General features: G+C 56.3%; 2 protein-coding genes across 5 annotated transcripts in view; both read right to left on the bottom strand.

Annotated features, from left to right (window-relative positions):
• Positions 1 to 1,157: 1,157 nt before the first annotated feature.
• Positions 1,158 to 7,727, bottom strand: Slc27a3 (solute carrier family 27 member 3). Of its 4 annotated transcripts, none has more exons than XM_076861966.1 (10): positions 6,950 to 7,727; positions 6,397 to 6,606; positions 5,915 to 6,073; positions 5,307 to 5,431; positions 4,909 to 5,103; positions 4,729 to 4,819; positions 4,405 to 4,603; positions 4,092 to 4,189; positions 3,851 to 3,981; positions 1,158 to 3,549 (listed from the first exon to the last, which is right to left on the bottom strand). In XM_076861966.1, the coding sequence occupies exons 1-10, from the start codon at positions 7,587 to 7,589 to the stop codon at positions 3,373 to 3,375; spliced, it is 2,025 nt and encodes a 674-aa protein (XP_076718081.1). In that variant the 5' UTR covers positions 7,590 to 7,727; the 3' UTR covers positions 1,158 to 3,372. The 4 variants fall into 4 exon arrangements, with proteins under 4 accessions (XP_076718081.1, XP_076718083.1, XP_076718080.1 ...); XM_076861968.1 differs by having other exon boundaries at positions 6,397 to 6,637; positions 6,950 to 7,252; XM_076861965.1 differs by having other exon boundaries at positions 3,525 to 3,981.
• Positions 7,728 to 9,104: 1,377 nt separating this feature from the next.
• Positions 9,105 to 10,642, bottom strand: part of Ints3 (integrator complex subunit 3) — a 41,415-nt gene continuing 39,877 nt past the window's right edge. Inside the window, exons 28-30 of the mRNA XM_076861972.1 lie at positions 10,542 to 10,614; positions 10,071 to 10,227; positions 9,105 to 9,954 (exon numbers count right to left, since the gene is read on the bottom strand). Coding sequence (XP_076718087.1) covers positions 9,877 to 9,954; positions 10,071 to 10,227; positions 10,542 to 10,614 — 308 coding nt within the window. The 3' untranslated portion in view covers positions 9,105 to 9,876. The remainder of the gene's footprint in view (positions 9,955 to 10,070; positions 10,228 to 10,541; positions 10,615 to 10,642) is intronic.

The following is a 10,642-nucleotide window of genomic DNA, read 5'->3' as shown; positions in this document are numbered from 1 at the left end:
GAGAGAGAGAGAGAGAGAGAGAGAATTTTAACACTTTATTTTTTAGTTTTCAGAGGACACAACATCTTTGTTTGTATGTGGTGCTGAGGATCGAACCCGGGCCGCACGCATGCCAGGCGAGTGCGCTACCCTGTGAGCCACATCCCCAGCCCTGTTTTTAGTTTTAATCGTGGTAACTGGAAAACCTGATTATTTTGATCACAAGTTGCCGACTTGGAAGCTTTGCATTTCCACCATAGTTGTAGCTGAGAACTGAAAGGACTGGAGGACAGATGGCCAGGTCTGCCTCTGGCTCTGGGTCAGCCCCTGTAACAAAATCCCCCTTCTCCCAGTTAGCCTTGCTAAAGGGCAGACATGGAGAGCGGGCATCTTGCAGGCACAACTGACATGGTACATTTGGTATTTGTGGGATTGCAGCGTGAGGTGTGAAGTCAGGATTTAGGCCATCACCACAGTGGTGCATTGTGGGAGACACTCTCCGGCTGGGTGCTGAGGCGCTTAGTCGCGGAAATGTGGCAGAGCTTTCCCCACCCTTCTTGGGTTCGAGGGTCTGTCTCGTGCATGGGTGTGTCTTGCTACAGCCCCATGGGTGAGGCTATGCTACCCTGTTCCTTTGTAATCTAACCTCTTGCCCTGTTTAGGATCAAATCTTCCATGAAGTGCCTTGTGTGTGTCCCCTTCTCTTACTGTGCCCTTGGGTGTGGTCTACCCAGGTGTCAGTCAACCTGCTGACAGTGGACATCATGAAGATAGACTCAGCCCCCTGAAACCTGACCCCTTGCCTCATTTGAATAGCTTCTTCTCAATAAAAGGGGTCAGCACGTGCTCTTGCTCTCCCTTCCTGCAGACCCTTAAGGTCAGAGGAGCTGTCACAGAGACCCCAAACAAAAAGGTATTTGTGTCTCTTGTGGGGTTATTGTGCGCAGCCCAGTTAGCCCAGTTTACCTGGAGGGACCCCTGAGCCTTTTAGTCAGAACAGAAACCCGGCAGTGCATGTCTCAGCTGCTGGGGAAGATGAGATAGGAAGATTGCAAATGCCCCAGTAACATCAAATACATACATACATAAACAAGCAAAATTCAATGTTTTATTAAACCCAGTATATTTGAAACACTAAGCATGTAAGCAATATGAGACATTTACTTATTGGGGTGCTTTTTTTGGTGGGGGGGGTAACAGGGAATTGAACCCAGAAGCACTTGTACAGAGCCACATCCCCAGCCCATGTTTAATCTTTTTTTTAATATTTATTTTTTAGTTATAGATAGACACAACACAATGCCTTATTTTTATGTGGTGCTGAGGATCGAACCCGGGTCCCGCCTGTGCTAGGTGAGAACTCTATGGCTGAGCCACAATCCCAGCCCCTAATCTTTCATTTTGAGACAGGGTCTCACTAAGTTGCTGAGGCTGGCTTTGAATTTGTGATCCTCCCACCTCATCCTCCCATGTACCACCAACACCCAGCTACAAAACAATTATTTTTATTATTGATTTTTGAAATCTTAACTTTTCCTTTTTACTATTTTAAAGCTGTTGATGGACCTTTATTTTATTCATTTATTTATATGTGGTGCTAAGATTTGAACCCAGCACTCACACTTGCTAGGCAAGTGCTGAGCTACAACCCCAGCCCCTGCAAAACAATTATTTATAAAATGTCTTGATTTTTTTCTGCTAAATCTTCGACACCTGGTGTGCATTCTGTATTTACTACATCCCATTTGGACTAGCATTTAATAGTGTGATGTGGTTAGCAGCTACTATCTCAGAAGGCGCTGATTTAAACCAAACGAAACAGGAAATACGGAGAAAAGAGTTTAGTGTGTGACTCCAAGACAGGCGGTGGCTGCTTGACCCTGGGCCTTGTGGGTGACATTCATGAGCCGGCCTTACTCACCTGCCCGCCCACCCCAGGCACACAGGGTTCGGTCTCACTGGAGCTCTCTGAAAAGGTGGGCAGAGTGAGCCAGATCCCTAATGGCCTGGTCGGCGTGTGAGAATGTCACCTATATGTCAGCGTGTGCTCTTCTGTCAGCGAAGCTCAGCTGGGCTTGCTGGTGGACACGGGGCAAGATTCAAGTTTTGGACCTGGGGGTTGGCGATGGGGACCTAAGCTTGGTCGTGGGGTGTCTTCTGATCTCTGATGTTGGGGAGAGGGGTTGGAAGGAGAGGCTAACCCAGGGGAAGGAGCAGAACATTTTGAACACCTACAGCTCAAAGCAGAGGCACTTCTTTCCTGGGAGACACAGGACTCCCTCATGTAGACCTCTCAGATGGCGAGCTTTCTGGACACTTCATTCAGGGGCCAGAGAAGTCTTTTTCCTTGGATTCTCACCATTCCCCACGCTACCACACTCACGGGCATTCTGAGCCCTACTCTGCTGAGAGCCACAGTCAGACTCTGCACCGGCTGACAGCGGGGACACTGGAGTCAGGAGGCCGAGGCACCCACCCTTCTCCTCAGTGGCTGGCTTCTCAGCTGTGAGGAGGGGCGTCTAGACTATAGACTCCCCAAACTTAGTCTATCTCTGTGTGTGTGTGTGTGTGTGTGTGTGTGTGTGTGTGTGGTGCTAGGGACTGAACCAAGGGCCTCATGTGTGCCAGCTGAGTACTCTACCACCGAGTACATCCCCAGCCCATTCGTTTCCCCCAAATCTTCCCCAGACCCCAGCCACACCTGGTATTGTGGGGAAGTGTGGGCGGGCCAGAGGGGGCCGCCTTCTGGGTACCTCTGTCTACCTCAGCCATCTGAGCCAATCCTCAGGCCCCCCTGCTCCCCAGAGTGCAGCAGGGGCTCTGTACTAGGGGTAAAGCGGAGATGGGAGCTTGGTGGCACACACCTGTGATCACAGCTGCTTGGGAGGCTGAGGAAGGAGGACTACAAGTTCAAGACTGGCCCGGACAACTTAGCAAGATCCTGTCTCAAAACATAAAAACGGGATGTAGCTCGGCGGCAGAGCACCCCTGGGTTCAATCCCCAGTACCGAGAATAAACAAGCCAACAAAAACCCAACTAGGAGGGGTTCACAGGCCCACAAACAAACGTCAACCACCAAGGATTTTCCCAGGGCCAGGATCAGACGGAGGCATCTGAGAGGAAACAGAGCAAGGTCCAGACACGTCTCAGGCCACATGTAGTCAGCACAGGCATCAAGGAGCCCGTGGCTCCAGGGGAAAAGCAGTTCCACACAGGCTCAGAAGGCAGGCAGGCAGATCAGAAGGGAAGAGTCACATTGGGTGGTCCCATTTATTACAAAATGACAATAAACTGATATAAAAAAGATCCCTGATAGCCCCTGGTGCGCCCACCACGGCGTGTCTCAGAGCACCCCCAGAGTCCCTCCCAAGGTGCCTCAGGCCTGGAAGGTCTCAGATTCGAAGGTCCCCAGCCAGAAGGGCACTGTACCGTGCGGGTGTGAGGGGCAGGTAGGCACCTACAACCTGGTCCAGAACGTAGAGGGGGTCGGACAGGGTGCTGGGGTCGAAGCCCTCATTCGCCATCCGGACCTTCTGCTGTTTGAAGGTCTCGGTGGTGGCCAGCGATTCCTGGAGGAGGAAGGGCCCACAAGGTGTGGAAGGAGAGTACCCTGCCCAGTCAGCTCAGGTGAGTGTCTAGATTTGGTCAGGGGCAAATCCAGGGGCAGGGCCATTAGATAAGGCTCAGGGGAAGAGGTGACAGGGAAGGGAAGGCCCAGGCCTGGAGGGGGACAGGGAGAGGGCCGAGGAGTGTGTGTCTGGGAAGGTGCTGTTTGTCCTTCAGTGTCTTCCGTGGGAGCCCTTTGTGGAGTGCAGGAATCACCAACTGCTGTGGATTTGGGGGGCAGGGCTGGGCGGGAGTGGCGGTTACCTGAAGCCTTAGGAACCGAGGCCGGGCGTAAGGGGGCAAGTTCTCAGAAACGTGGGTGTGGAGCTGCACGAGGTCCAACGCATGGGGGGGACGCAGAACCAGGGCTGCCATCCCAGCCCTGCCTTCGTGCCCTGGAGGGCATAAGCAGCGGTCTGAGCCACCCGCGGCCGGCCACCAGGAAGGCCTTGTGCTTCTCGGGGTGATGGGCCGCAGGACGCCCCCACCTTCCTTGCTTAGGTACCTGGCACAGTGACTCCGTAGACATTCACCTCCTGAAGGAAATCCAGGGCCTCAAAGACCTCCGCCACCTCAGTGGTGGCCACATTCTCCCCTTTCCACCTGTTGGAGGCAGAGATCTAAAGCTGGGAGTCAGGAGTCAGGGCTGGGGAGCTTGATGGGGAGAGAAAGAGGTCAGAGGTCAGGTACCAGATTGTCGGGGACTGAGTGTCTGTGAGGTCTGAGAACGAGAGGCTGGATGGGAGTCCGGGTGAGGCAGGAGTTAGGGGGTCGGGCTGTCCGAGGTCAGGGTCACAGAGATGTCCAGGGAGAGATACCTGAAGGTGTCTCCAGTGCGATCATGGAAGCGGAGAAAGCCTTGGTCATCACAGACCAGCAGGTCCCCAGTGTTGAAGAAAACATCTCCAGGCCGGAAGACGTCCATCAACAGCTTTCCCCGGGCCAGCTCTGGCCCCCCGGCGTAGCCCAAGAATGGGGACTGCTGGCTTACAGGGGCCACCAGCAGCCCTGGCTCACCTGGCAGAGTCACTGGGGTCAGGAGTGACTGTCCACCTCGCCCAGAGCGTCCTGGCCCCTGGCCCCCCCCTTCACCAATTCTAAACCTCCTTCACCACCACCACCCACCCCATCTGAGCACAAACCTGGAGATGTGGCTACACAGTGCCCCTGGGCATCCCGAACTGGCTCCCCTGTGGTGACATCATAGCGAATCAAAGAGAAGGGGAAGATGTGCTGGGGGAAGGGAGACCCAGCTCCGGGTCATTTCAGTGCCTGGGCCTCCTTCCCACCAGCCTCCCCGTGTTCTGTGGGGTTCCTCTCACCTTGTAAAGCCAGGAAGCACGTCCCACAGCACCACGCTGTCCTGTGTAGTTGAAAGTGGCCACATTGCCCTCTGTCAGTCCGTACGTCTCCAGCACCTGCAGAGGCCCAAAGCGCCGCACAAAACGCTCCCAGGTGTCTGGGCGCAGCCCACTGCCCACTGCCAGCCGGACCTTATGGCCGAGTTCTGCTTTGCTCTGAAACAAGTGGGAGAGAGGGAGGGGTTTCACACCGAAACGCCAGTTCCCCAATGCGAAGCCCCTCCCCTGTGACCTCTTTCAGAGGCCCTAAGCGTCAGGTAGCTTAAGCCATCTTGGCTCCTTGTATGCCACCCCCCACTTTCTTCTCCTTTCCCTCCAATTCCCAGACGACTGTGTCAGTGTGACCTGGCCAAACGCACCGGGGGCTGGTTGACCAGGTATCGGCACAACTCCCCAATGTACTGGAACACCGTCACCCTGTGCTCCTGGCAGTCCTCCCAAAACTGGCCAGCTGAGAACTTGGACTTCAGCACCACTGTGGCCCCTGCCGGAAGCAGGAAGCGAAGAGGGAAGGAGGACAGGTCACTAGCTGGGCAAGCTCCCTGGGAAGAAGCCGCGGGGAGAGCCAGACCTTTAGCAGGTCAAGGCTCCAGGCACATTCCTTCCTTCCTGCCCCTGCCTTTGAGAGGCCAATACCCTTCTCCGATTCCCAGCCCCAAATATTCCACCCCTGTACCCGGGCTCAAGTCCCACCCTCTTCTATGCCCTTTCTTAGACTGACAGTCAGAACCCTTGCCCACTTTGTCCCTGAGTCTGGAGTTCTGTGAATCCTGTGGTCTCCCTGGTCACTCAATCTGTAGGCAGAGCATGAAACATGGTGCGTGTTCCCACTGTACCAAGATCTGTGAGGCCCTGCTCCTCCTCCCTCTGGATTCTCTGCCCTCAGAACTCATCCCGGGGAGCCTGCGGCAGCTGCCACTTAACAAACATCTGCTGACAGAAGGAGTGGGGGTGGGGCGGGGCTGACCGATGCCCAGGCAGCCCACGATGCCCAGCAGGGAGCCAGACATGTGGTAGAGTGGCAGGGCGAGGTAGATCACGTCCTCCGCGTGGATGCCGCACAACTGGTAGAATCCCTGGCACTGTAGGATCTTCAGGTGACTGATCCGAGCAGCCTTGGGGAGGCCTGTGAGGTGGTGGGAGCCGGTGATCAGGGGAAGAGCTGGGCTCTGAGTCCTAGCTCCCCGTTTTCCCCTGCTGGGGTCAGAATCAGAACCATCAGAAATCAGAGGGCAGTCCGGCCATCCAGGAGATGTGGGTACTTGGGGGAGGTGAGGAAGGAAGAGGGAGTGGGAGGGCTGGAGAGGGAGGAGGTGCCCCTAGGATAGGTGCCCCATCTAGGACACTTGAAGAGGTGCTCTCAGGGCTTAGGAGGTCCCAGTTCCTGTTCCCAGACCCTCCCTCCTCTGCCTTAGTTCCCGAGAGGTCAGCACGGTGTCCAGCCCTCACCCGTGGTGCCAGAGGTGAAGATGTACAGGCACGTGTCCATCATGTTCTGGGGGGCAGAGAGGTATCCCGGCAGAGGCTCATCTATTTCGGCTGCTGCCTCAGCCAGAAAATCTCTGACTCCAGTAAGATGGGCTTCAGGACCCGTAGCCCACAGGTGGAGCCCCATGGCTCTCAGGGCCGGCAGGTCGGGCTGCAGGGACTCCAGGAATTCTAGAAGGGGGAGGAAAGCACAACTCGGCGACTGTGGAAACTTTCCTGCCCCCTGGCCAATTCTCCACACCTCTCGCACTACTCTTGGATGAAGGTGAAGGGCAGGGACATTCCATCACGGGTCTGGGACCTGAAGCCCCACTCCTTGGAATTGTTCTTGGGGAAAGAGATTCAGCACCTTCTGTTCGAAAACCCACGGACTCATATCCCACTCACTTCTGAACCCCAGGGAGACAGTTCGGCGGTTTCCCAGGCCCAGAGACAAGACCCAGCCCTCCCCGGACTCCAGACGTGCCCCTCCTGGGCTGGCCCCGCCTCGGTCAGTTCGGCGCTCCAGCCTTACCTGGCGCCAACACCAGCGCGCGCGCACTGCAGCTGCGAAGGCAATGCAGCAGGGGGCCCCGACGCAGGGCGGTGGGCACGAAGGCCGTGCACAAGCCGGCCTTGGCCAGCCCGAACCAGAGCCACAGGAATTCTGGGCTGGCGGGGAGGAGAAGCGCCACGGTCGCCCCAGGTGCCAGAGGGGCCATGGCTCCTTCATCTCCGGCCACCTCATCCTTTGGAGGCGCCGCGCTGCTTCCGGCTGCTGGGTCTCCTGCCCACGGGCTGCCCGCCGCCCAGACGCCTCTGCCGCGTCCCGGGTCCCAGCCCTGCGCGCGCAAGAAGGCGCGCGCAGCCCGGTTACTCTCACGTTCCGCCTGCGCGTAACTAAAGCGCCGCGCGCCGTGAATGAGGAAGGTGTGCGCCGGGCGTTGCCGAGCCAGTTGCGCGAGGCGCCAGGCCAGGCTGCAGCCCCCCTCCGGACCTTCTGGGTCGGCGGCAGCCGCAGCCAGCACACGAGCTCGCAGAGCCCTTTTGCAGCGGAGGGCGCGCACCGTGAAGGCCAAGTCGGCCGCGAGCCAGCGCAATTGCGGCCAGAGGTGCAGCTTCAGTAGCAGCAGAGGCAGCAGTAGAAGCAGGGGAAGCAGTAGCAGGGCAGCCATGGTGCCCTCTTCCTTTCTTCGGCACCGACCGGCCCTAGACGCTCACAAACACCCCTGATACTCCCTCCGAAAAACTGGGCCCGCTCCTTCTTGCTCTGGGACCTCTCCTTTTCGGGAGCGCGCGCGCGTGCGCTGGCACACGCCCCTTCCCACCCAGCCCCCCACCCACCACCAGCAGCGAGCTGGCCCGGAGCGGAGGGGTGGGGGAGCGGCCCCCGGCCCTCCCCACAGCCTACGCCCCGCCCTGGGCGCGCTCCCTCCCGGCAGCTCGCACTGTGCGCCCGCACCCTATCAGGTTTTGGGCGGTGTTGTCCTCCCAATCCCAGGGTTGTGTGTTCCGCTTTAAATTCTTTCTCCTCTTGGGAGGTTTAGGCCACTGGCTGGACTTTGCGGTCTGAAAGCCAGGGCGTTGAGACCGCAGTCCACCCTTCGGTCAGTATTGCTCATTTTCACCCGTGATGGGAGGACACCACTGCTCCTTTCCAAAGGCGACCGAAGAACTTGGCCCCTGGCCCATTCTGTCCTACAAGTCCAGGCTCGACAGCCAGTCCCTGCCCATCCTTCAGCGGCAACCCTCAGGGGCGGGTGGGGGGCTCCAGAGTTAAGTAGGTGAAAGGTGGAGGCCAGACGCTGGATTTCTGGAGGGGATATGCGGGAGACTCCTCCCTTTGGGCAAGGGTACAGTAACGGGCCAGCAGCGAAGGCTTTCCATCCTGGTTTTAATTGGGGCAGAGGAAACTAGGGAAGGAGGGAGGAAGGAAAAAGAGGCCTCTGGGGATTTCGATTTTCAAAGGAAGGAGTAGCAGTTCTGAGGGGGAGGAGAACCTGGTTCTGTGAAAAGGCAAGTTTTCAGGGTGTCCGCAGTGAGCCCAACCTCACTCCTCTCTGCCCAGCAGGCCTCCAATCTCCGCGGGCAGCAGAGAAACAAAGCATAGCCAAGTAGCTCTTCTGCTGTTCATGTGGACACAAAGCGGCCAGACCGGAGGTGAAGGCTGAAGGCGGCCCCCAGACCTGGCATTTGGACTCCTCCCTCCCAGGTACACCCGTCCTTCAGGTCGCAGACTGGAGTGTCCCTCCCGGATAGTGCAGCTCACAAGCATGCAAACTTAATAAATAAACTGAAATACGACAGAAAATAACTTTGGAAGCTTTTTTTTTTTTTTTTTTTTTGAGACTGGTAATTGAGCCCAGGGTTCATGCATGCTGAAAAATTCTTCTGGGGATGAGTTCCATCCCCAGCTTGACTAAATCTCTAGTGTCTTGAGGAGCAACCGGCAAGGACAGACCTCAGCCTGCAGGGAAATGGGGCCTCATCAGTTTCTTACCTGGACTGGTCAGTGTCTGGCTCACACCTCCAAAATGCAGGATGGGAAGGGCAAAGTTCCTCCTGCCGGTAGGCAGGGCAGGAAGGGAGAGGAGGGAAAGCTTTGACAGTGGGCAGGCCACTAACAAGGGCACCAATTAAACTGAGACCACTCTACATGCACAGAGTAAATGGGACACCAATTCCGGCACAAAAGATCTTCTGGTTTGTTTTATTGTCATTTAAAAACAATTTTAAAATGCGATTATCTCTGGAGGGAAAAAAAGTCAAAAAGAAAAAAAAAAAAAAAGAAAAGCAAAAACAGAACCTAGGAAACCAGACCATTTGACAGTTCTGAGGAACTTGCCTCTGGGACTTTCCTGGGCTCTGGCCCAGCTTTAGGTGACAACTGCAGATCAACCCAAGCCTCCTGGGCACAGTCCCTTTCAGGTTCCTTCCTGAAGGTTTATGGCATCTGCCTGGAATAGTGGTCACCGTTATCAGGTCGATGCCTACTACACACTGGTGTGGAGAGTGACCACAGAGCTTGTGTTCAGAGCAAATCCAGAACCAGGGGAAGCAGGAAGGGGACCCACAGCCAGCACCTGCTCTGTCCTAGCTTCTCAGCCCAGTGCCTCTTTGTCGCTTCTGCTAAGTGGTTCTTTGGGAGATGGGGAGGGGGCTGAAGGAGGGGCAGGGAGCTGAGCAATTCCACCAGGGTCTGGTCAGGCACAGCCTCTGGCTGCCATGAGACCCAAATGTCAGTGGAAGTAGCAATGTGGGGAACGGGAGGCCCCAGGACAGAGGGGCAGAGTGGGGCTGCATGGCAGCTCTTCAGGCTGGTGTCAGAAGCAGCTCATCCTTTCCACTGGGCAAGCTCGGGGGCAGGGAGGGTATCTTCCCTGTATCTCCCCAGCCCTGTTACCCTTTGATTCACCAGGGGGAGGGCAGTCCAATTGAGGGTAGGATGGGGAACATAGGGTCTCAGTCACTGTCAGAACCCACGGCAGAGGACCCTTTTCGTTTCCGCTTGGTGGGCTTTGGTTTTGTGTCTTCTTCCTCCTGGAAGAGATGGGGATGGGGAGGAGAAGGGAAATCACTAGCTGAGCAGCTGCCTGCTGGCCCCCATTCCATCTGCCCCATTGCGCCTCTCCCCGTGGTGCTGGACGGAGTCTCACCGAGGCACTGCTGGAGCCCGACTCTTCCTCAGCATTGGGTGGCTGAGTGGCATTCTTCCGACTTCGAGGGCTAGACAGAGCTGCCTTTCGCCGGCTCTTGGGTGGCTTAGTAGAAGAGTCCTCATATTCCTCTGCCAGGGAGAAGAGGTCACTGAACCTAAGGGGAAGGAGAATAAACTCTCGAGAGTGGAACATCCTGACCCCATGGCCACCTCCCATGCTGTTTTCTGCCCACAGGCCTAGGTCTGTTTCTCTTATCAACCTTGGGGTTTTTTTGTTGTTGTTCTTTGGCGGTGCTGGGGATTGAACCCAGAGCCTTGTGCATGCAAGAGAAGCACTCTACAACTGAGATATATCCCCAGCCCAACCTCAGGGTCTTGATGGCTATTAAGCTTGTGTCCCCAGTGGGCCTCCTCTCCCCTAGGCCTTCTGCTCGCTACTTCCCAAGACCAGAAGTGGAAGGAGCCTCACTTCATCTTGTGGGCTTCATCACAACTTGCTTGGACATGCTGCAGTGCCTGGAGGATTGGGGTCTGGCTAAAAACTGGAGGAGAAGGAAAGGAGAGCAGGGA

This window comes from Callospermophilus lateralis, chromosome 7 (genome assembly GCF_048772815.1).
Source record: "Callospermophilus lateralis isolate mCalLat2 chromosome 7, mCalLat2.hap1, whole genome shotgun sequence".
Lineage (NCBI taxonomy): Eukaryota > Metazoa > Chordata > Mammalia > Rodentia > Sciuridae > Callospermophilus > Callospermophilus lateralis.
The sequence above is the reverse complement of the archived record's forward strand: the minus strand, read 5'-3'. Positions and strand labels throughout refer to the sequence as shown.

Excerpts from the sequence above, each read along its gene's own strand:
- Slc27a3 (XM_076861965.1), bottom strand. The coding sequence starts at position 7,589 with ATGGCTGCCCTGCTACTGCTTCCCCTGCTTCTACTGCTGCCTCTGCTG. Across the intron at positions 6,607-6,949 it reads CGCGCTGGTGTTGGCGCCAG|AATTCCTGGAGTCCCTGCAG; the intron begins GTAAGGCTGGAG and ends TCCCCCTTCTAG. Across the intron at positions 4,190-4,404 it reads CGCACTGGAGACACCTTCAG|GTGGAAAGGGGAGAATGTGG; the intron begins GTATCTCTCCCT and ends TGCCTCCAACAG.